At 34.0% G+C, this 24,636-nt stretch overlaps 1 protein-coding gene across 5 annotated transcripts in view; it reads left to right on the top strand.

The window, feature by feature from the left end:
* LOC146992904 (uncharacterized) overlaps positions 1-24,636 on the top strand; it is a 151,975-nt gene that overhangs the window by 78,070 nt on the left and 49,269 nt on the right. For 4 of the 5 annotated variants that reach the window (XM_085809305.1, XM_085809308.1, XM_085809304.1 and 1 more), the window contains one exon: positions 16,937-17,065. The exons of the other annotated variant lie outside the window; for it this stretch is intronic. In XM_085809305.1, coding sequence (XP_085665431.1) covers positions 16,937-17,065 — 129 coding nt within the window. The remainder of the gene's footprint in view (positions 1-16,936; positions 17,066-24,636) is intronic. 5 annotated transcript variants of the gene reach the window in all.

Below are 24,636 nucleotides of genomic sequence, written 5' to 3'. Positions count from 1 at the left end.
AAATGCTTAATAAAAAAGTAAACAAATAAATATTGAGCCTTTTTTTTTTTGCAAATTTTGACACCCTTTAGATCAGCCTTTCATAAAACCCACCCCACCAGGGCACGTGAGGTGCAATTTATTCCATTTATTGATATGAAATCATTTCATTTTGAATCTATTATAATTTATACAAATTCTTTGTGAATTTCATTAGTGGCCTTGAAGCTCTTAGCGTTGTCGGAAATGGTAACTTTACAATTCCTTCCTTAGCAAAAAAAATCTCCCCAGTGACAAAATGAAATTTTTTGTTGACATATTTGTGATTAATTCAATGTGCACAGCTATGTAAATAATATTGCCTAAGCCTTTTTGAGGTGGGTCCTTTCCTGATTTTATTAAAACTGGACTAGTAAAATCGATTCCATTTACAGTAAAAGGAGGGTTTTCAGTACCGTAATTTCCTGAAGAAAGGCTGCATCAGTGTAAACGTCGCACTCGAGAAAAATGGCGGGCAAAAAATTAAAATTACACAGAAACGCCGCATCCGCGTAAATGCCGCAATAGATTAAATTGTGCGTGACATCGTCGTGGGCCGTATAGATGCAAAATCTCAACCTATGTCCTGATATATGACATATCAGTTAAGAAAAATGCATGAAATGAAACCATAACTCAAAAATAAATTAAAGGTAAGAAATGTTGAAAATATATTTACGTTCACGAATATACTTATATTTACCTACTAAAGGAGTCCATATTTGTAATACTCAGCCTATATTATAAAAAATGTTACAACAACAAAATATTAAATTTGGATGACAAAAGGAAATTTTAAATTTTACTTACAAAAGGAATTACAGCAAATTCATCCATATTTAATATCTGTAACCGAAGAATTTTTTTTTTTTTTTGTTTTTTTGTCAATATCTGTCACATATTTTAGAAAAGATGCCATTTTATCCTGCCAGTTCATTGGTAATTGTTGCCAGACTTTTGTTCTAGTACGCCCAGAAATATTTTTTCTTTTCATAAATCTGCTATACCAGCAAGACCCTCCTTTGAAATCATTTATGTTCATTTGTTTTGCTATAAATTTTGCTTGTTAGTGAATTTTTACTGTTGAAATTGCCATTCCCTTTCCTCATTGCTCCTTTATCCAGTTTGCAATGTCGTCCTCTAGATTCGGCCACTTTACAGTACCACTTCTTTTGGCTCGTTTCTGTTGTGGCATATTTTTTAATTTTTTTTTTCAGTTCTACAACGTCGAATACAATGTTGAACTCGTCCACTTCAAACTCTCGAGCTGCTGCTCTATTTCCAATTTGTTCAGCACGTGAAATTACATTAAGCTTAAAACCAGCAGTATAACTTCTGTGCCGTTTAGGTGCCATTTTCAAAAATTTTTCCGCTCTCTTCTTATTTAAAAACTATCCAACATGTACTTGTACCCAAACTGATGGGATCTGTATCTGGCAGAATGCCAAGAAAAATCGATTCATGCTGAAGAGGAAATACATCAGAGTTCGTTATTGCGAGGCAGGTGGAGTCGTGTCAGCCTTCGAAAAAAATTTCAAAAAAGGCAGGGGTGGGGAGAGGATGGGTCCTGGAAGATTCATCGAATGGCAGAGGAGAGAGACAATTCAAAATGATGAGAATGCTGATTTGAAAAGGGGAAGAATGTTATTGTTCTGAGATCCCATTTAGGGTGAATAAGGCATGTAGGTCCGTTCAAGGGAAAGAATGTAAACAAAATAATGTTCGCAAAAAGCAACTGAGTGGTCTTTTGTGTGAGAACAGCACCAGTCTATGTAGAATGACAAGGCCATCCAAACTATGTACAATGACCATCATAGGAAATATTTTATTTTTAGTGCACCTAAACGCCGCACCTGCTGAAAATTTGTTTTAAACACGTAAACGCCACAGTGTTTCTTCTGGAAATTATGGTAATTCTATATTTTTGGTAGTTGACTAGTTATTTGTTTAGCTGGTTTCAACTTATATTTTGGACAAATTAAGCAATTCCCTAATACTCTTTTTTACAACTTGTCTACCTCATGGAATCCAATATCTAGAGCTAATTTTGGTGAGCTTAAATGTCACTCCACCATGAAAAATTGTATTATGCTCTCAAATAATAATTAACTCTGTGAATTTAGACTACTAATGAAGAAGCACAGGGTGAGCCTCATCCTTTGTAAATGCTCCTTCTTATCTTCCTTTTATATGCAACATACTACAGCTGTCGAGAAATGGGGATAAATTTGAAAGTAGAGATTCTTTAGGAATCGACTTACCATTTTTAATGTTCTGTAATCCTAAGTTAAACTCAATGTTTTGCTCATGTTGTATCAAGTCTACTTCTGCATTTTGAAGATCTGCTGCTGTGAGGGGACCTGCAATCATTTGTCGTTTTTAAAGTTTATTAACAAACCATTTAACTAGTGCAGTTATTCTTAGTATTCTTAACAAACAACTATATTTCGGTAAATCTAAAATAAATTTAGAATTTTCTATCAAACATTTATTTTTCACTGTTATTTCGAATTCCGTTTTTAGCTCTAAGTCTATGTAAATTTTAAGTTCTCCCTTTCAGTAAGCCAGTATTCAGGTAATTAGCTTAGCCCCAATAGACCGTGCCACCAAAGCTGGCTCATAGCTAAATTTGCAGCAAAAATTCCTCTGGACAGGGTATCTGCAGGATTATCCTTCTCAGGGAAATGAGCCCAATTATTGGTATCTGATAAAGATTGAATTTCTTCTATTTTTTATGGAAGTTCTGTATTGATTGTTCTGATTGTCTCTTAATCCAAAATAACATAATCATCGAGTTGGTCCAAAAATAACTAGAAGTATTAAATTTAAGACATCTAATTACTTGATGGACTAATCTTGTGGATAATAAAGCTCCCATAAATTTGAATCTTGATTACGTAACTCCTTTCAGAAGAGCTACATTACTTTTAGAACAAATAAATTTAATAGTCATTCTCCCATCTTCAGATATAGCTCTTAACTACAACACTATTTCATAGGCTAAATGAGATGAATCTTAAAAAGAATGAATTACCAATGAAATAAATTTACAATTCAAATTTGAACATCTAGGAATCAGGAGATCTTCTAAGTGTTTGACTTCACTGCATCACAACTGCCACTTGTGATCCAGTGATGATGGAAGTTTGTCGTTACAGTTTATATCATGACTCCATAGTTCTTGAAGAATACACTTCAAGTAGAAATGTGATAGAATCATAAATATGACCCACTACTCAAAAAATAAACCTTTTCAAAGCAGTTCTGTTCTTGACAAACGAGACCCCAACACCTTGGATGGCAAGTCAAGTCCCATACTTGAGCTCTTTTCCTCATCCATGTCAAACCCATCTTTCCAGAGCTCACAAAGTTTTCGGATGTAGTTTTCCATTTCCGTAATATCATGCTGCCTCTTTTAAGAATTTCCATACTTTCAGTTGTAATCTTCAAAGCCACTTTCAAGTCTTCTTCACTTCCAATTAGATCGTCTACTTGAAACCATTTTGACAATAATTTGCAAGTGTCGGGAAATTCCTGTTTACATTTATCAAAATGATATTTCAGAGTTGCAGCTAATAAATATGGACTTGGTTTTAGTCCCAATAAAACTCTACTAAAGTTCATTTCTTGATATGAACAGAAGAATCTAGTAAAATTTCTATCGTTAATGTAGATCAAAATTTGTAGATATTGTTACAAAATGCCCAGTCGTGGTAAGATAGCTTTCCCGTAAAGTAGGTTTAGGGTTTCCAGAAAATGGCAAGGGAAAGCGGAGTTGCCATATTTGGCTCAAAATTGCCACTATGTCATAGACGGATAGAGAACAACATCTTGGAATGAATTCTTACCAGTTTGGCCCAAAATGTTCTCGACAGCAGACCAAAACCCTGCCTGTATGCAGAGTTAGTGTATGTCGTCAGTGTATCACGAGTGTGTGCGTCGTTGAGGCTATCAAGTGCATTGCGAGTTGTAGTGTGGTGAGTCTCGAGAGTATATTGAGTTCCGAGAACGACCAAACCGAGTCGGGAGCTGTAGTCTAGTGTTTTGCCATGAAGTTGTCTTCACCGTTGTAGCCTGAAGGCTGTGTTGCTGATTGTTTCAGCATGCTTGTCAGAATTTTTCTGTGACTCTAAACATGTTTTTAGAACTGTCCTGATTAATACTGGCAAATAAATATTGTTTTGATACTTCATCAAGTGTTGTCATCAATCACTCCTAATCCGCGAACCCGTAGAATGCAACAACTAGTGTCAGCTGTAGGGTTTGTGACGGAACACCCACCTACAGGAAAAGCCATGGCAAAGGAATTGAAGCTGACAGACTTCTTAGCAGCTGTAAAAGCTGGACTGGAATAGATGAGAAAGTCAAATTGGAGCTTAACACTTGGCATGCAGGCAATGTATTTTTATGTTTTTTGCAGTCTGTCACTGGAGCGCGGGTCATGTAAAAAGACGCATTTAGTAGATTTGTGGTGGATACCCACTAACCACCACAAATCTATTAAATACGTATAATTATATGTATGTGTGACATTATATGGGTGTTGTTTGCGTTACTAGGCAACACATTGCATTTTTTCTTTCAACAAGTTATGATTGTCCGAGTTACTTGGTCTTTTGTGGAGTTATTTCGTCTTCAATCGAATTCTTATTTCCAGAACGTACAAGTTGTGTTTTGTCAATTTGAAGCTTAGTTTTTTATTATTGATTAAATGAATTTATAAAATGAACCATTGTGACAAAGATAGTGATGAAGAAATATGCGCTGACAGATTATCGGACTTTTCGTATGATAGTGATTCTGAAAGTCAAGATATCGAAGAAAGTGACGATGATGACATTATTCCACGTTCTCGAGTGTTCGTCCGAAGAAGAATTTCTAGTAGTTCTGAAACAACTTCTGATGAAGAAGCAGATGAATGGTCATCGATTGACAATCCTCCAGACCTTAAAGAGTTTTGGGGTCATCCTGGGATAACTAACATGGCTAATGTTCCTGAATCCACAGCTGGTGCAGTAAATTTATTTATAGGCAATTCTTTTTTGCATATTTAGTCTTGGAATCAAACAGGTATTATTATCAAAATATGAATCAGTTCAAAATATCTCCCAAAAGCATGAAATGGAGAGATATTACAATTCTGGAGATGAAGAAATTTTTGGGGCGTATTATTTTCATGGGAAAGTTCGTAAAGACGCCCGAGATGATTATTGGTCAACTGATGTCTGCACAAGTACACCATTTTTTTTTCAAAAACTATGTCAAGGGATAGATTTTGCCAAATATGGAAGGCTTCAATGAAGACATCATGGACGATTCTGATCGATTATTCAAAGTCAGGCCTATACTAAATTATTTTGTTGAAAAATTCAATAACATTTACAAACCAAAACAACAAGTATCGTTAGATGAGGGCATAATACCTTGGAGAGGACAATGGTTTTTTAGAGTTTACATTGCCGGGAAAATTATAAAATACAGCATACTCATACGAATATTGTCTGAAAGTGACACTGGTTATATTTACAATTTTGAAGTTTATTCAGCTCAAGGATTACGTTTGATCGAAATGATGCTCCCAGTAATTTCGCCATATACTGATGTCTGCCACCATTTGTACATGGACAATTACTACAACAGCGTCAATAACACAAATCCCTTTTACCAAAAAAAAAAAAAAAAAAAAAAATACAAATTTGCAAAACAATTAGGAACAATAGAGACCAGAGTGCCTGAAAAAAACTAATTTGAAAAAAGGAGAAACAATCTTTCAAAGAAAAAATGATATATTATTACAAGTTTGGCAATCCAAGAAAGAAGTCAGTTTCATCTCTTCCGCGGAAATGAAAGAAAGTAGTAATGTTGATCGTATCAAGAGACAAAAAATTATAAAGCCAAATGCTTTGATCAACTTCAACAAGTACGTGAAAGGAGTAAATCGGGCCGATCAGTGTTTGTCCTATTATAGTATTTTGCGTAAAACAGTAAAGTGGACAAAGCGCTTAGCTATGTTATCAGGTTCTAGTATTTCTCCTTACTTGCTTTGGGAACATTAAATGACCTGACTCGGAACAGGGAGCTTACTAAAGCTATGTTCAATAAAATGTGGGAAGTAGACAAGATACACAGGAAGGGTATACGAAACCCTTTATTTTTCTCTCTTTACAATAATTTCCGGACTTCGGAATACAGAGATCAACCACTTGTGGTCTGAACGTAAGAATATAAAAATATTAACTAAATTCTAACTAAACTAACTTTGGATTAATAAACAAGTGTGTACTTGAAGATTGGCTGTATATTAACAGAAAGGCTGTATGTAGTACAGAGAACTGTTAACACTACGATACGTTTAAAATTATCAAGAGGAGTAAACCTCTGGCCTTGAAGGCAACCAGCAACCGAGTAAAACTGCTATGGCAAACGGCCTGCTCCTAACCACTCCTTCCTCTCTCTTGCTTGGCAAAAAGCCACAACTTAAGTACTTGGTGTTCGCAAGACAAATTTGCATAAATAAGTTAAAGCTTTTAATTCTGGCCGGAAGTAGAAAATAAGTGATAGTAAAGATTTAAAATAAAATAAACGTTAGTAAAACTTAAGATCCTTACAATGTATATGATGAATTGTGCATTTTTCAATGCATATGTAGTGGACAAAGTGCTTAGCTATGTATATGATGAATTGTGCATTTTTCAATGCATATGTAGTATACAATTCGACAAAGACGCAAAAAATAGAATACAAGAAACTTTTGCACGACATCACACAACATTGGGTTACTGATGAAATACCTGAAATCAGCACTAAAGAACCAGAGCAAATTATATCAAAACGTGACCCTCCTGGAAGATTGTCCATGGATATGCGCAAACACGTATTGGAGAAAATTGTTGGTGCCAGGAAGAAGAAAAATCCACTAACACAATGTCGCGTGTGCGCAGTCATAAAAGTGTGTTTCATATGTAGTTTCTGTCGTGTTCCTCTTCATAGAGGAAAATGATTTGAACGGTACTATATCGTAAAGCACTATTAACGTGTTATCAGTTCTATTTGTACTTGTTATGAAAAAATATTTTTTAATACATTGTAAAATTTTAAAAATCGTTTATTTTTGTGATTTCGTAAAAATATCGTTTTTCTTTTTTTGTTGTTAAATAATCATACAGTATATATGTAAGTGTAAAATAAAAAAGTTTCGTTCATAAAAACGAAGTAGTTTTCGATTTACTGTGATTTTCCTGAATAACCATACTTCAGCGCTATTCATGAAAAATTGCCCGGTGCACGCGTAAGTTTGTGGCGAAGTATACCCTCATGCCAAGTGTTAAAGAAAAAATTGGATCAAAAATAGAACATGTCAAAATGACAGTAGTGTCAACTGTAGAATCAAAGGATGAAGAAATAAATAAAATAGCTGGTGAAGTGTCTGAAATGGTGGAGGAAACATCTAACAGAATTAAAGAAAAAGAACAAAAACACGAAGAAATAAAACATGGGAAAGAAGCTTTTGATTCTCAAGTCCCTGAAGTCAAAGTGGAAGAAAATTAAAATGTGACTGTTAAGTTGGTAGAAGCTGATAGTGGGGTTACGAAGTCACAGTCAGCAAGTATTGAACCATCTGAAAATGCATGTGATTCAAAGATTGGAGAAGCTGATGAACAGCTTAAGCAGAATGTTCCAGTATGAAGAGAAAATACACTGATATCAAAAACTAAGTCTCTGTCTCCTAATACAAGTTGCACAGAGACCAACCTTATTCTAAACCAGGATACTTCTGTTTGTAAAGGATTTGATTCTATTCATAACTCTGATACTCTGGTTTTCATGAAATAGAGGTAAATAAGCATGTACCAACTGTTGAAAGTACCGAGGTGAACTGTACTTATGATGCAGATAAACTACAGAGTGATGAACAAACTGTTTCAGATCTTGCTGTGGGTGAAAAGTCTGAAAGGACTGAATCTTCGGACTGTGATATGCAAAACAGAAATACGTCTGAGAACTGCATTGAAAGAGTATTTGTCCCGGGCATAACTTAACGAAAGGCCTAAGACTGAAATTCATTCTGAACTTAATTTATATAATTTAAAATTTTTATGTGGTTAATTTTTCTACATTGTATACATATTGTAAATATTTGTTTCTGTAGTAATGTTATTTGTTTGTTTTATTACGTTTTGTTTGTATCGAATTTGGTTTCTGACTAAGAATTTTATTGCATGGGATTGTGCAGTCCTTGGGAGAGGGCAGTGTTACAAAATGTCCAGCTGCGGTAAGATAGCTGCCCTGTAAAGCAGGTTAACGGTTGTGAGAAAATGGCAAGGAAAGGCAAGGTTGCTATATTTGGTACAAAATCTCCCATTTGGCGATATGCCATAGATGGACAGAGAACCTTCTAGAATGAATACTTACACCAGTTTGTCCCAGACTGTTCTCAAAGGCAAACCAAAAGCCATATAAACCCTGCCTGTATGTAGAGTAGGTGTGTGTGTCAGTGTATCCCAAGAGTGCATTAAGAGTGTGCTTCGTTAAGGCTATCTAATGTATCGTCGAGTGTGTCACGGGCTTATATTTGGTACAAAATCTCCCATTTGGCGATATGCCATAGATGGACAGAGAACCTTCTAGAATGAATACTTACACCAGTTTGTCCCAGACTGTTCTCAAAGGCAAACCAAAAGCCATATAAACCCTGCCTGTATGTAGAGTAGGTGTGTGTGTCAGTGTATCCCAAGAGTGCATTAAGAGTGTGCTTCGTTAAGGCTATCTAATGTATCGTCGAGTGTGTCACGGGTTTTAGCGTAGTTTTGAGAGTACGTTGAGTTCCTAGAATGACCGAACCGAGTCAGGAGCTGTACTTTAGTGTTTTGCCGTCAAGTTATTTTCACTGTTGTAGCCTGAAGGTTGTGTTGCGGATTGTTTCAGCATTTCCTATGGCTGTAAATGTGTTTTTTAAATTGTCCTCAGTAATACTGGTAAATAAATTGTGTGTTGATACTTCATCAAGTGTTGTAGTCAATCACTCCAAAACGACGAACCCGTAGAATGCAACAATGTGCTTGCTTTATATTGGCCGTAAAGGCGATTATACTTTGTGAAAACATTAAAAATCATATCAAATAGATTTGGATATAAATTATCTCCTTTAAATAAACAGTCATTAATTGAAAATTGTCCTTCATGAGAAGAACCATCAGACACGATTCTAAGTTGACTAGTAGATGTGCCCTCGTGAATAACTGCTTGTTGAGTGAGTAGAATGACTTTTCAGAACATTGCACTTCAGTATCTGATGGTTGATGAGATCTGAATGATACTTTCCTAACAATAGTCATCATTTACCTTTTTATAATTCTCAGAAAAAGCTGTATCATTTCTAAATCTCCTAATCTGGCCTACGAAACATTTCCAAGCCACTTCTCTATGATTCTCTTATTTCTCCTGCATACCTGATTTCCATGACAACTTTACATAATATCTTCCATCTAAGAAACCAATAGTTATTAAATTCCTCGAGTATTTCTTGTTGCATTAAAGTCAAACACTCCGTTTCTTTGTTTGTAATACCTAAACTTTCCACTTCCCCGAAATGCCCGAGTTCAGCTGACACAGTGCTTTGATCACCCAACACTAAGTTTACAGCAGCAGTCTTACTCAAACCAACACAATTTCCTTGCAAGGACCATCCAAGTTCAGTATTTACAGCTACCAATTATGTATTTAACCTTTCAAAACCTTTTGTTAAATTCTAATAAAAGTCTGAACCTATTAAAAATGAAATTTTATCGTCATCAGATGCTTGATTATATCCACACATTAAAGTGAATCCCATGGCTTCCATTTCAGCTATGATACTCCCATTTGGCAAATTAATCATAGCCCTAAAAAATTCATCTGTTTTGACCTCTTAACTGCCGCCGAAAACGTACAAGATTCATTTTCCAGTGCCACAGTTTCTAACACAGGTGCGCGAAGTTATGCGATGTATTACGGGGAAAATAAGTGCAAGTTTTACTTTCTAAAAACTGTTTACTTTCTCAAAATAAAGAATAAAAGAAAAAAATGAATGCACAAAATTTAATGTTTTGAGTAAAAGTGTAATGAAAAGATGTAAGTATAATAAAAATGATGTTTTTATAATAAAAAAGATCCCTAAAATGGAGTTTCGATCAATTCATTTTTAGACCAGTAAAGTGTAATATCAGGTTTCAGTGTTATACCTTGTGAAATCAGGATGCCTAAGAAAACATATATTTCATCTGAACTGGTTGAATGCCAGAATTTTGTTCTTTATTTTTCGTTTTCAAAGTGTTGGTTCATATACTCATCTACAAAATGGTTAGTTTCAGTAGCAATATGAAGCACAAGCAGTTCATCAAAAAATAATTCAGAAAAGATAAATGAGTTTGAAACATTCATTATATCTTTCTTTATTCCTAGAACCTACTACAAAAAGTAAGTGAAACCGGAGGACACAAAATTTAAAAAAATACGTTTTACTCAAACAACACCAACCAATACCGCACAGTCATTACTTTCAACGCTTTAGACACACCCCTCTCTGCAATTTCTCTCCACACTTCTCTGAAATAGTATCCTCCTTCGCATACTTTGTCAAGGGCATTGTGGTGTTACATTCCAAATGTTTGCGAATAATTTTACGGGTAGCAGCGCAAAGCAATTGATAGTTTGGAATGGCGTATGACAGTTAATGCATCGGCTGAGCAAGGCGTATATATACGCCTGCGGCAGTTAAGCGGTTAAATGCTTGTATTACGTCTTCATTTCTGTCCAAAATATTTCACAATCTCGCTTCCAATCTGCGATAAGTTTGCAACCAAGTATCCTTTGCTCCAAACAAATAAATCTTTAATGTTTCTGACCCTAGACATTTTAATCCCAACTTTATAGATACATTTCTTTTAATAAAACTTTTTTCACTCCTGTTATCAAACATTGCAATAACTATACCTGATGATTTACGACCAACAATTTCTGTCCTGACACACTGCAATAAAATCACATTCCTATCATTTACAACTGAATTCAAAATAGTAGGCTGAATTTCCTTTTACTTTGGTTTATCATCTTCTGGATTCGAATTGGATTTATATTTGCTAGAATTTTCAAATTTATAATAAATAGCTTTGGCATGTCTGCCAGAATGTATACTGTTTAGCATTACATTTTTTCACAAAACTGTTTGTGTTGCAACACAACAGACATCTCTTTTCCTTAATTAATGTATCCCTTTTTTGTTGCACATAGTTTCTCATTCACTCTTACAGTGACCTTGACTGCAGAATAAGCAAACAAGAAGTTTTCGCCATAAGTTCTGTTGTTGACGCATGTTGATAACTCGGAGGAAAGTTTCATTTCTGGTTTCGAAAATTTGTTTGTGCTGGTTAGAATGAAATATAATATTGGAATGAATACAGAACACTTTTTCTCTTGCACTGATGGCATTATGTAAAAGCTTCATCAATTCCTGTAAATCTTGACAATTATTTATGTTTTGTTTGGAAAATTCAACACTATACAGAGCCAATTCTCCTGGCAGATTTTTTAGTATTATGTTAGTCAGTATTGTTGTGGATGTTTCCAATTTGACATTCAATTCCTCTAAGCATTTAATTTGAGTTTGGCCTTCAAAGTAAGGGTTGCGAAGAGCCTGAATGGTAGAAGCATTTTTTACAGGAGTCGAATTTAATAAATTTCATAAGTGAGCATTTATTAAAATGTCTCTTTGTTCAAATGTGTCATAAATTAACTTAATAGCCTGCTTTTAGTTTTCTGGAGTAATTGAAAATCCTTTAATGCTAGCAAGGGCCCTAACACCTAATATTAACTATAAACAGCAAAATTTGGCAACCTCAGTTAAATTAGAATTATTATGTGCAGAATCAAACTGATTCCAAAAATTCAGATATTCTGAAGGCTTTCCGTAGAATCAAGGAAGAGAAAGTGTAGGGAGTTTAGTTCTGTTTTCTAAATGCACAGTTTTATTTTCTATGTGAACCTTTTCTGTGAGTAATATTTGTCCAGCTGACTGATACGAAACTTTTCCAATTTATTTAATTCAGTTTTGTAACTTTAACTGGTATCATTTTTTTCGTTATATTCATCTACCCTGGTAATTTTGCATTCTTCCTTCAATAATTCATCAGTGTCACTATTTAGTATGTTAGCAATTTCAATTTTACTCTTCAACTGTTCTAAATATGAATCACATACATCTATGTAAATATCTGATTCATTCAAATATTTGTTTATTTTTTCCACTAACTTTAAAGTTTGTTCTCGGTGTGTGTCACTCTTAGTACTTTAACAATAAATTCTAATTCTAGAATTCTAACAAAACAAACTGTAATTTTCAACAACAAGTCACACTTAAAGCATTAACAACAAATTCTAACCCTAAGAAAATACAACAGAGTCTTGCTTGCAAATACATTCGAACCTTCAAATCAATGCAAACATTCAGTAAATATGAATACAAACGTTTCAAATTTTTACCAAAACAAAATCAATATCAAACAAGTTTACTACTTCAACAATCACAAAATATTCTATACAAGCAAATTTTCAACATAACTATTGACTCATCCCAACATACACCCAACATAGTAATCCATCCATAACATCCCAACACAGTAAGTCATCCATAACATCCCAACACAGTAAGTAATACAGCGGCAACACAACGGCGCACCAACAATTACATAATTTAAACACAGAGAGTATTTTCTTTTGGTGCAACAGTGCCCTCTACCATGAAAAGTCACAACATGGGCTACAAACATCTCTCACAACTCGGCATCCAACCCATGCATTGCTGGAGAAGGATTTCAGGGGATGGGCAGTGCATATCTACATTTTAAGCTGGAACATTATTTAGAGACCAGTAGATGGCACCCTATGTCCATTATTTTTTTCTGACTGAGCATCTGAGCTGAATAAATACATATTTCTGTGATGTTTTGTAACTGCTTTATTTTTTAACATCCTATATTGCATGATGATGTTTTGTAACTGCTTTATTTTTTAACATCATCTATTGCACGATGATGTTTTCAAATTGCAAAAATTTGACACCACTTTATTTTCTATGCCTGTGTTTTATGCTGCAATGCTTTATACTGCAAAGTTTTCTCCTCACTTATCTTTCTATAATGATGTTTATTCCCATCTTATTTCTCCACTATGCATTTTGTCCACTATATTTTTCTGCAGTCTGTAACCACGTATTTTATATCTAGATAGGAAAGTGCGATGTATCGAATTAAGATGAATAGAAGAGACTTAGTTTAGTGATTAAATTAGGTGGAATATATTGATTCTTAATGAAGTTCTAACACAGCTGTACTATATACTGACTAGGAACTAAGTGACTAATGCTGCAGAACATTAGTATAAGAATTGATGGATAAATAAGTGGATTGAGCCTGTGCTTTTAGTTTAGTGATTAAATTAGGTGGAATATATTGATCCTTAATGAAGTTCTAACACAGCTTTACTATATACTGACTAGGAGCTAAGTGACTAATGCTGCAGAACATTAGTATAAGAATTTATGGATAATAAGTGGATTGAGCCTGTGCTTTTTGTGTGTGTAGACATAAAGAAAAACCTGTTGTGTTTATTGATATATTTGTCTATGCCATCTTTGCTATTCTCAAATAAGCATTTCACCTTCAAATGTGAATGAGTACAGTGATGAATTCAGCCGTCACAAAACTTATTCACCCTTGAGATTTCTTTGTTGTCTCTTTTCTTTGTTCAGAGGCCTATTCTTATATATTGGTTTTTAGAAAGCACTGCATTGAATAGTGGTCACCACTGCAAAAAACTGGAACATTTGAGGAAGAAGATTGAAGGTGATTGACTTGGAGTGCTGTCTCAAGACATTCTTTTGCAGGAAAATGCAAGGCCAGATACAGCAGCTGGTACCTTGACAGAAATTCAACAATTCATTTTAAATGTGCAACCCCAGCCTCAATTCTCAATGTATGGTTCTTTTATAGTCAGTCCAATAAAGAGGACTTACAATGGGAAGTGCTTCATGGAATATCAAAATATATTTTCTTTGTGGCTGTGCAGCAGCCTTAAGAATGTAAAGAAAAAGAATTGATAGGTAGCTGTACCTGTAGAATTGTTGTCTCAATAATCACTGAATGTTACGATTCAAAACCACTTCTAGAATCACAGTGAAAAACTTTAATTTACTCATCGAATAATCCATGTAGCTGTGTCATAGTATTGGTGTCCTTTTGTTGAAGTAGTTGTCATCTTAGTATTGGTTAAATTTTCATCAGGGGAGCATATTGCTTTGTTCTTTGACATCTTCATGGTTCCTCTATGTGTAATATGCAATAAAAGTGACTAGAAATCCTTCATGAAGGCATGCCCTCTCAGGCCCCGTTCAGACGAGGGCGTAAAGGACATAAGTGGTTAAAGCCGAGCTCCGTTGCCAAGGCAACCAGTCACTGCTACGTCACAGAATCTGGTTTAGGGCTCGTGGCACAAGGTTCCAAGGTTTCAACTTTACGCCGAGTTTGGGATAAGCGTCGACCAATCAGAGCGAAGCTAAAACGAAGCGGCTTTCTTAAGACGATTTCGCAGTCACATCGAAGCCGACGTTTTTTTTTCCTGTACCTGTTCCGATGACTTTTTCCTGTTTAATTATTTTTGTATTTAAGAATAAATTTATTAAAAAAAGCTGGAAATATTGTATTGGTATTTGCTTCAAATGCTGATTTTCTTTCCAAACAAACTTCATGAATTAATTTTACTAAAACATCAAATCAATATCAAGAATCTGCTGTTTTTTTAACAGTAAAGATATTACTTTAAAAAAATTATTTTCACTTATTTAAGAATAGTCACAATAGTCAATTCAATAGTGTAAGCTTTGTATAAGTAATAAAAGATTAATCTTTTGAGAAAAATGCTCTTATGAATTCCAAGAAAGGAAAGATGTAGTGAAATATCTTCAAAACAGCAGTCAACAGTCTAGACAGTTTTGTCTCCTGTTAAAGTGCAGTTTTGTGTGTTCTGTTTTTTAATTACGTTCTCCATGAAAGGAATTTACTTTTAATGAAACTAAATAGCACACATAATTCATAACATGGACTATAATTTAATGAATAGTATTTGATATTGTTAACCACTCTTTATTACTATCATTTGAACGGAGTTTTGATCATTAAATTCATGCTATTTCTCTGGTAGAAATTCCTGGATAAGGTATGAATGTTTATAATTTTGATGTATTTGAAGACTTGGGTACCTAAAATTTGTCAATGTGAAATTACTTTTGAGATTTGGTCGTAAATAGAAATGACAGCATATCTTGAAGTTAAATTCAGGGGTGCGGCTAATACATGCAAATTATTAAAAATAGATGTACACAAACAGCTGGCAAGACAGCAAAATGTATTTAATGATTGAGCATAAAATACATTGTTGTGTGAACGTTTCCTAGTATTGTACTAGTTGTGTTTGCTGGTCATTGTGACCAGTTGTGGGATACTAGAACTAGTGATAATTGATACTGGTAGTGCAGCAAACTACTATAGTGATCGACAGGGACAGTGAATAAGGAGTGCTAAGCACACATGTTTCACTGTCACAGAAACATGTTCCTTTTGATTGAAAATAATATAATAATAATAATAATGTATGGTAAGTACTGTTTTTAGCTTAACTGCTTTCACACCTGCAAAATAGAAAAATATTATATACAGGCTATCTGTTAGTTATCCTCAAGATTTTTTTTTAAATTAGGCATATTTAGAATATCGTATTTCTCCTAAGAGAAATTATATATAAAAATTGAAGAAGGTTTTATGTAGTATATAAATATGCATGTGCATGTTTATAGTATAGAGAGTACTACAGTACAATGCAGAAATGTTCCATACTGCTTTGTACAGAAAGATATGTGCCAAAGTATTGGTCTTTCAAAAAAATATCTCTAGACCATTTTGTTATTTTTCTTTTTTTACCTTCTTCCGTTGCCTCTTGGCTAATGAGAAGGGCAGATAAAAGATCATTCTGTTGAGCCGGTAAAACTTTATGGCGAGTTGAAAAAGCCATGACACAACGAAAAAAACAAGCAGAGCGAACGCGGGAAATCAATCGAGCGGGAGAACAGCGTTGTAGACATTCCACGCACGTGCAGATTTAGCTTCTCTCATTGGCCATGGCTTACACCTCCTTTTCGCAGGTGTGAACGGGTCTCCCGTATTTTATGCCCTTATGACTATGCCTCTATGTGCTTTACGCCCACGTCTGAACGCACCTTCAGGGAATGTGCTATGCGGAAATTGATGAAAACTATTAAAATTATTTGGAAGGACTATTGTGCATAGTTAAAGCACAGTAATCTATTTACTTTTTCTTTGACAAATTTCTTTCACATTTCATTTTTGACATAGAAGTTTGAATTGAACAGTTATAGCAACCATAGTTTTCAAAGTAATGTGCCTCTATGCTAACCTAAAATATACAAAAATTGTTTTCAAAGCATGCGTTTTCTTAAAATGGTAGGTAACGGATCTTATTCCAAGCTGAAAGATTTTATTCTAGTGGCTGGTGTTTTTCGATATCTCTAAGAATGTCATTCCTTTAGGGCATAGAGGAGAATTTAGGTGGAAACTTTCCAGGTGTATTTGATAGACTTTCTTGGCTGGAAGGCAAAAATAAGCATTTTTGGACAATGATCAAGAATATTTCTATAAGCAGCTGTTGGTTATATTTTATGCATTTTTATTTTCTGAAATATATTTGCACCTCTTGGAATTTCATAAAACTTTTATAATTTGAAGTTTTAAATGAAGGTGTAATAATTATTGAAAATTAAATTGTTCTTCTTAAGTGCTGCCCAAACTTTAATTTTTCTTCCTTTTTTCTATAGTTTACATCAGAAATTTTCCGTGTATCGATGCAATTTCTAGATACTGAAGAGCCATTTTTTAAAAATGTTGGAGGAATCTATTTGTTGTATGGCCTTTTCAGAAATCAGATTTTAAATCCACCTGTAAGAGTAAGTATTCTTATATTTTTATACAGAGCGTTGCATTTTCCTTGTAATTATTCTGAATGAAAAAGATATTTTAATTTGTAAAATACGAGGTGTGTTAAAAAAGACCTTTTTAAAAAAAGTTGCACTCATAGAAGCATATGGTGTGCTCCAGCCACTATGCACATCTTACATCATATCTTGGTAACAAATTGCCTTTTACTGAGTTCCAATCTATGCGTTAGTTATCGACTAACAACCAGTTGAGTGAGGTCGTGCATAAATCACTCATTGGATTAGTAAAAAAGCAAAAATGGAGGAACACATCTGTGTAAAATTATACATAAAAGCAAGGAAAACTGTCACAGAAACATACAGAGGCTTAACCCTTTCCGACACGCTACCTTTTAAAGTTGGAATTTTGATTAAAAAAAAGGTAAGCAGTCTAATTAGGCCTAGAGTGCACAAGTAAAATTTTGTGAAGATAGCACTTGTCGTTTTGATTCTGTGGGTGTGCCCGAAGCAGGCGCACTGATACTGATTGAATAGAGCTTCGAAAAGAGTGCTGAAACAGCATTGCTGTGAAGTGCGTAAAAGAGATTTTTGTCTCAATTAAAAATCACTAGATTCTGAATACCGTAGCAGATTTATCATTACCTAGGGTGTGCCACGGGGAGACCTGCTACTCTATACCCCCCTAAAAGGCTCTTTTTTGGTTATATGATGATTACATGCATATAAATGGGGGAAAAGAGTAACTTGGGTATATGATATTTACATTATTTAAATTTCATATTTACACTTTAGTTGATTTTTTTCATGGGGGTACTTTTCGAAGAAAGTGACACCACCTTTGAAAAATCACAACCCAATATTGTATGTTTTGCACTTGTACCGGGATCTGTATCAGATTCACTATCTGAAGCAATTCGTGTAGCACTTTCAGTGCTTCAGAAATGGTCAGCCCTCTCCGATCCGTTTGGAAAACAATTAAAAATCCAAAAACATAAACTAATATTATATCTACAATTAGAAATTATAAACTGTAAAATAAAATTGCGTAAATAAACGTCTACAACTCAAAACTGCTAAACGTAGTGCTAGCGAAACTTTGAATGAAAGAGAAAGAGGAAAAGAGAACTGCTCTAATGAAAAACCAAGCAGCTAACTGACAAAATTACCCTTGACCTTCAGAAAATCACCCAAACAATTTGTTAGTTAATAACCAAGCATCCCCCCCCCGCAAAAAAAAGAGCGAGAAGAAAGAGAAAAACAGGAAATAAAACACAGATGTGGACCCACCTTTCTGTTGTCAGTGAACTGACCAATGAGATGTGGAGAAACAAAGAATACAGTCTCTCAATTGTCCTGGTGTCCTGGTGTGCCCGCTCGGGGCACACTTCGGGTTCGCCGTTCGATTTTAGGCATGATTTCAAGGTAAAAATTGAAAACTAATATAGAATAAGGAGATTAGCATACAGCCAAAAAATAACATAAAAATTTCTTTTCAAACAATTGCTTTTATATTCTAAAAAAAATCTGGAAGATATCTTTGAAAAATGAGGATCTTAAAAAAACTAAACAGGGCTAAAATATATAGACTGGTTTGTGTTGAGCTGCCATGTACTATAAAGAAGGTTCAGAGTAACCTATAGTAACCCTAAGTCCTTTTTCATTCAATTTTTCTGTGCGTACAGAAGGAAATTTTTAGATGTGCCAAGACCGTGCACACCGTGCCAACAAGTGTTAAGCAAGAATACAAAAGGTGATTGCATGAGCCAAACACAGTACTACGATTAATTTCAGTGTTTTAAAGTGGACAAAAGTTTGATTGTTGAAAAACCAAGGACTCAATGACCTTTCACTTCAACAGATGACCAACATGTTCAATGCAAGTATGAATTTGTACCGTGTGGTCAAACAGTATTCAAGGAAGTTTACCAGAGAATTCTAACATGATTTTGATATGATGTGCTTTGGGAAAGACCTGAACTGTGGGGAAATCGGTCATGGATGTTGCATTATGAAAATGCTTCAGTTCGCACATTGCTCCCTGTTGCAGTTATCTGACAAAAGCATCACACTTTTGTTTTGTCCCACCCACTCTTTTCTCTGCACTTATACCTGGCAGACATTTTCCTCTTTCCCAAACTTAAAACCACTTTTTAAAGATGTCATTTCATTTCCACTAAAAAAATTCAGGAAAATCCGACAAGAGTATTGCATGACATTGAAACACATAATTTCCAACAGACATTCAAATGATGGCACGAGAGAGGATACTTTGAAGAGGATAATTGTTGAAAATTTGTATAATTAGGAATAAAGAAAGAATAGTAAGGTTTTTTTTTTAAAACAGTCCTTGTAGGCTTTTACTTTTTAAAGTACTGTAGAAGAATCTTGATCTAGTTAAAAATTAATTTCACTTTATTCCGCAAAGAAGTACCTTTATCGTAATTTTTAAAATACATTCATACGTCCATTCGTGATGCAGTTAAAGCTTCAAAAAATTTTCCAAGCGTCTTAGAAATTTTGTATCAGAATCAACTTTTTAAAAAATTTTATTTTTAATGGAATTTTGAAATATGCATTTAATTATGGAACATTAATTTAGTAATTTAAAAGTCACAGTTGTAGCCAAATAAAACATGCACTTTTCTCCCTGATTTCTTAAACATTTTATATCTTTAAATTCACACTGTTGTGTATTTGTGTTAAATGTATTTATTTCCGCATTGAATTTGCTGAAAATAGTTACCATGACTTATCTGCTTTTTTGATAACATTTCGGTTTGTATGTACTTTTCTAATGCTATGCATTTTTTATTCAGTACATTTTATGTAATAGTTTTATAATTTTTCGAAATCAAATTTATGGCTTCTTATTTTGATTGAAAATATTAATTTTACATATTATATTTTAGACCTTATGCCACCCAGCCAATATAGTGGTTAGTGACCCTCACTACTACCCAGGTTCAAATCCCCGAAAAGGCATAGTTGTAACTGTCTGTTCCTTCATAGAAGGCAATGGTACTATTAGGTAGTTCCGTAATGAAATGGCCACCACTTCTGGCTCTTGTAGTGGCACAAGGCTAGTGGCAATTAAATAAAGTGCCTGGCCATTAAAAATAATTTTTTTTTTTTTAGATCTTTCCATTCTAAATCAATTAACATCTGAATTCTAAAAAACGAAATCAGTTGAAACCAAAGATGTACGCAAAAACCTTTCCACCATAATCTTGGCAATTTCATGCCTCATTGACAGCATTCTGGAACTTTCTAGAAAATGCGTTTTATTTAAGCTCTAAAGAGTACTTTTTCATGAAGCTTTCAGAAATCTTTGGGCAACTGTCTAAATACAAGTGCATTGGAGCCAAGAGTCAATGAGTTCAATTATTTAGTTCAAAGTCCTGCTATTATATGGAGTTCTTGCTCTATGATTATTGCTTTAGACTTTGTTCTGCAAGTAATTCTGGTGATCTACAGTTTCATCATATGATTAGGAGAATTCTCCTTATCTTTCTTTTTTGTCTTGAGCTGTTTATAGTTGTGTATCTTGCTGTAAAGCTGTTATTTATTTTTAAAAAGTGTCAATCTTTTCCTGTTCAGCTTCGTAGTCATTAAGGAAATAAAATGCACAACAATAGTGTCACTAATACAGTAAGTTTCTAAACCTTAATTTTGGTGTCGAATTTATTTAGTGATTATCTCAAAATCTGATTAACACTTTAATATGATTGGAAAGTTTTTCTAATAAAATCAGGCCATAAATAAGAATGTGATATATCTGCATTATTTACAAGAGAAATGATGAAACTGGTATTTAAAACAGAGAAACCATTTCTATTCTATAATCTCAGAATTAAGTACTATCCCACGGATCTTTGCCTCCTGAAGTAATAAATGATTTTCATATTCTTATTCAGCAAATCAAAGTCAACAAAAGTTGGTCTATTTTTGTTTAGATGTTGTTCAGCATTGCAACTTCATATTAGTTTAATATAGATTTGTGCATTAAACCCATGCTGAACATGGGTGTTATGGCATTAATGCATCGTGCATACAGCAAAATTGCATTCTGCAAAGTTAACTTTCTGTGGAGAAAATGTCTTAGGTATAATTTATATTAAGAAAGTTACCCTATAGTCTGGTATATAACATTCTGTTTTAATACAAAATATAAGATTGAAATTTATGGGTGCGCATTATACACCGGATATAAGAATGATAAATTTAAAAATAAGGAAAATATAAGCATACAAAAATTGAATTTCTACATGTTCCTAAATGCTATTTATTTAACACGTTGATTGCCGCTGCCACTTCCGTGGGGGGGGGGGCGTCACCCACATATGGATGACGCTCTTTACCACAATATTTTCAAAGATGATGTTTTTTAACAGCAAAGTTTTTAGAACCACTTTATTTTCGACAACAATATTTTGTACCACAATATTTTATATCTGTGATGTTTTCTCTTTGCTTTATTTTCTCCCAACATATTTTGTGCCGTGACGTTTTCACCTTGCGTTGTTTTCTCCACGGCAGGCACCGGGTGACGAATGTATTAAAAGAAATGACACACCTTATAAAATGAAAAATTTTCATTATTAGATAGCATTAAAAGTTTGTCATATTTGTCTGCCATTATTTCTTCAGGCACATCATCGAATTCATCTTCATCATCATTGTTACTCTGATATATAGATAAATAATCATCTTCTGTTCCGTCTAGATTGTTAGATATAGTACATTTTTTAAATGACTTTTGAATTATATCAGGTTTGATTTCATTCTGTGCTTTTATTATCCACTCGCGCATTATTTCTAAACTGGCGTGGCACATATGACCTCCTTTTGTAAATGTGTTTTCACCTTCTAACATCCACACATTCCACTGTTCTTATAAATTTTCTTTGAATGATTTATTGACACACATTTAAATGCTAAATTAATGGCATTAATTTTCCTGGAAGAAATGCTATATCTGCATTACACTCTTTCAACAATTGCTTCATATTATCCATTAGATGGGATATGAACATGTCCAAAACTAAAAGATTTTTATGGATTCTTTAACCTCTTAACTGCCGCGAGAAACGTACAAGATTCACTCCCACCCAAGTGTCATTGTTTTTTTACACAGGTGCACATAGTTATGTGATGTATTGGGGGGGGGAATAGTGCAAGTTTTGCTGTCTAAAAACTGTTAACTTTCACAAAATAAAGAATAAAAGAAAAATGAATATACAAAATTTAATGTTTAGAGTAAAAGTGTAATAAAAATGATGTTTGTATAATTAAAAAGATGTATAATAAAAAAAAAGATCCCCAAAAATGGAGTTTCGATCAATTTATTTTTAAACCAGTAAAATGTAATAACAGGTTTCAGTGTTATACCTTGTAAAATCAGTGTGCCTAAAAAAATATATATATATATATATATTTCTGCTGAATTGGTTAGATGCCATAGGCAAGTTTTTCATATCAAGTCGTACCCAACGTCGAGCTGCTTTTAGAGAATAGTCGCAATCCTGTTTATCTGACATAATATATTTTGAGGTGTCTGATCCTGAAGATGACAGAAAGTAATAATCTATTTCACTGTCGTCACTGTCAGACATATTTGTAAAAACAGCACCTACTACAAACAGTAAATGAAAATGGAAGACGTCGGATAAAAATTATGTTTTACTCAAACGGAGACACAAGCAATAACTGCGCAGTCAATTACTTTCACCGTTTCAGAAACATTCCCCTCTTCTCTGAAGTAGTATCCTCCTTTGCATACTCTGTCAAGGTCATTGTGGTGTTGCATTCCAAAGCTTTGTGAATAATTTTACTTTTAGCAGCACAAAGCAAATGATAGTATTTCCAAAGGGCGTTTATATACGTCTGGGGCAGTTAATGCATCGACTGACCAAGGCGTGTATATATATATGCAGCAAGTAAGGGGTTAAGGCAACAGGATGCTTTTGCCAAACATTACCCCAAATTCCCCACTACTTTCATCCATCCATCTCTTCTCTTGAACATGAATGGAAATGCCATTTGGAAAATTACATCTTGGCATTGTCTCTCTTTTAAAAATAACCTTGGGTTTAAATTTTGTACTGTACCCTAAGCAGGAAAGCAGTACAGTGAGGTGATAATTTTCATGACCTGTTGTATTTATGTGCACCATTTTTGTTCCTTTCACATAATTTTTTTTTTTTTGTCTCGTATCAAACATTGCTGGAGTTTCATCTATATTTTCAATATGAGACAGTAAACATTTTTTGCTCTGGAAACTTATAAATTTGTTGTCCAAGTCTTCTAGATGCCTTTTGTGAAACTTTTTTCTTGTAGAACTAAATTGTCGTGCCATAAATTGACTATGCCAACCCAAAGTTGCTTTAAGGTTTTTGCTTTCATTTGCATTCTTTTTTGCTCACTTTAACACAAATAAAGGTATGCTGTTTCTTGTTACAATTAATCCATTCCGGCCATTTTCTAGGACCCAGTTCCCAATATTTTCTTCTAGGATAGGCCATTTCGTTGCCCCTTAATGCAAAGCATATTTATTCTTAGCATATTATTGTGATTTCCTTTTTCTTCCACTCGCATATGTTTCAACAACAAGCAACCTTGCTGCAGCACGATTTCCATTTCCTTTTGCAAATTTAATGACTTTGCATTTGGAACCAGTACTGTGTTTGTTTCATTTGGAAGGACCTATATTTACTACTAAAAGGAGCACTAGATCTATTGTATTTCAACTAAAGCAAATATGATTTACTGAAGCCTCCAATGTTCACTTCAGAATCATGCTTCAAATGACTGCAGAAAGAGGAAACATCCGACTCCTAACTCAGTGAATTTATTTGGGTCAGAAGTGCATTCTTACTCCAAATTATGTCCCCCTTTTTCTTGGAACACTAGAGTAACATTCTAGTGCACACCTGCATTGAAAACATCCTACCGTCTTTGCAGAATTATTTACTATGTCAAGGATTTTGCCGACATGCATATTGTTGCCCTTGTTATTTATCAATTCAGTATATCATTTTTCGAAAGCCTGAGGAAAATCTTTGAGTGAAAGGCTTCAAATGCAAATAAGAGCATCGTATATGAATCAGGTTTCTTCATAAAGAAAAGAGTGCGCATTATACGGCGAATATACCTAAAAATTAAAAAATATAGTTTGAAATTATAGGTGTGCTGTATATGTATGCATATGGTATGTATAATTTGGTATATATGGTATGTATAATTTGAACAGATCTAAATGCTATTGTAATTAAAAGGGAAAATCATATGAATAAGTAAAATAATTTTTATTATTGCTTAATAAGTATGGGGTACAATTATTTTTTAAGAAGGCTTGTGATTTTTGCTCGAGGCAATGACAGCTGCAACCCATTTAAAGTTTTATAGTAAGGATCACAGAGTTTTTTAATGCTTCTCATAAAGTGTCCATTTCTTTCTTAATTTGGATTAGTTGCAAAATCAGACAGTTCCTCTGCCTTTTTTATTCTTAAGGTGAATCAAATTCATCCTTAAAGGTGCTTTGTTTTCTCAGTATCATTGCATTCACTCTTGACTGGAATTAT

The sequence above is a fragment of the Stegodyphus dumicola genome, chromosome X2 (genome assembly GCF_044657685.1).
Source record: "Stegodyphus dumicola isolate Sdum_Otavi_A_Nest chromosome X2, ASM4465768v1".
In the NCBI taxonomy this organism is placed as follows: domain Eukaryota; kingdom Metazoa; phylum Arthropoda; class Arachnida; order Araneae; family Eresidae; genus Stegodyphus; species Stegodyphus dumicola.
This window is presented reverse-complemented; position numbering and strand designations above follow the sequence as displayed.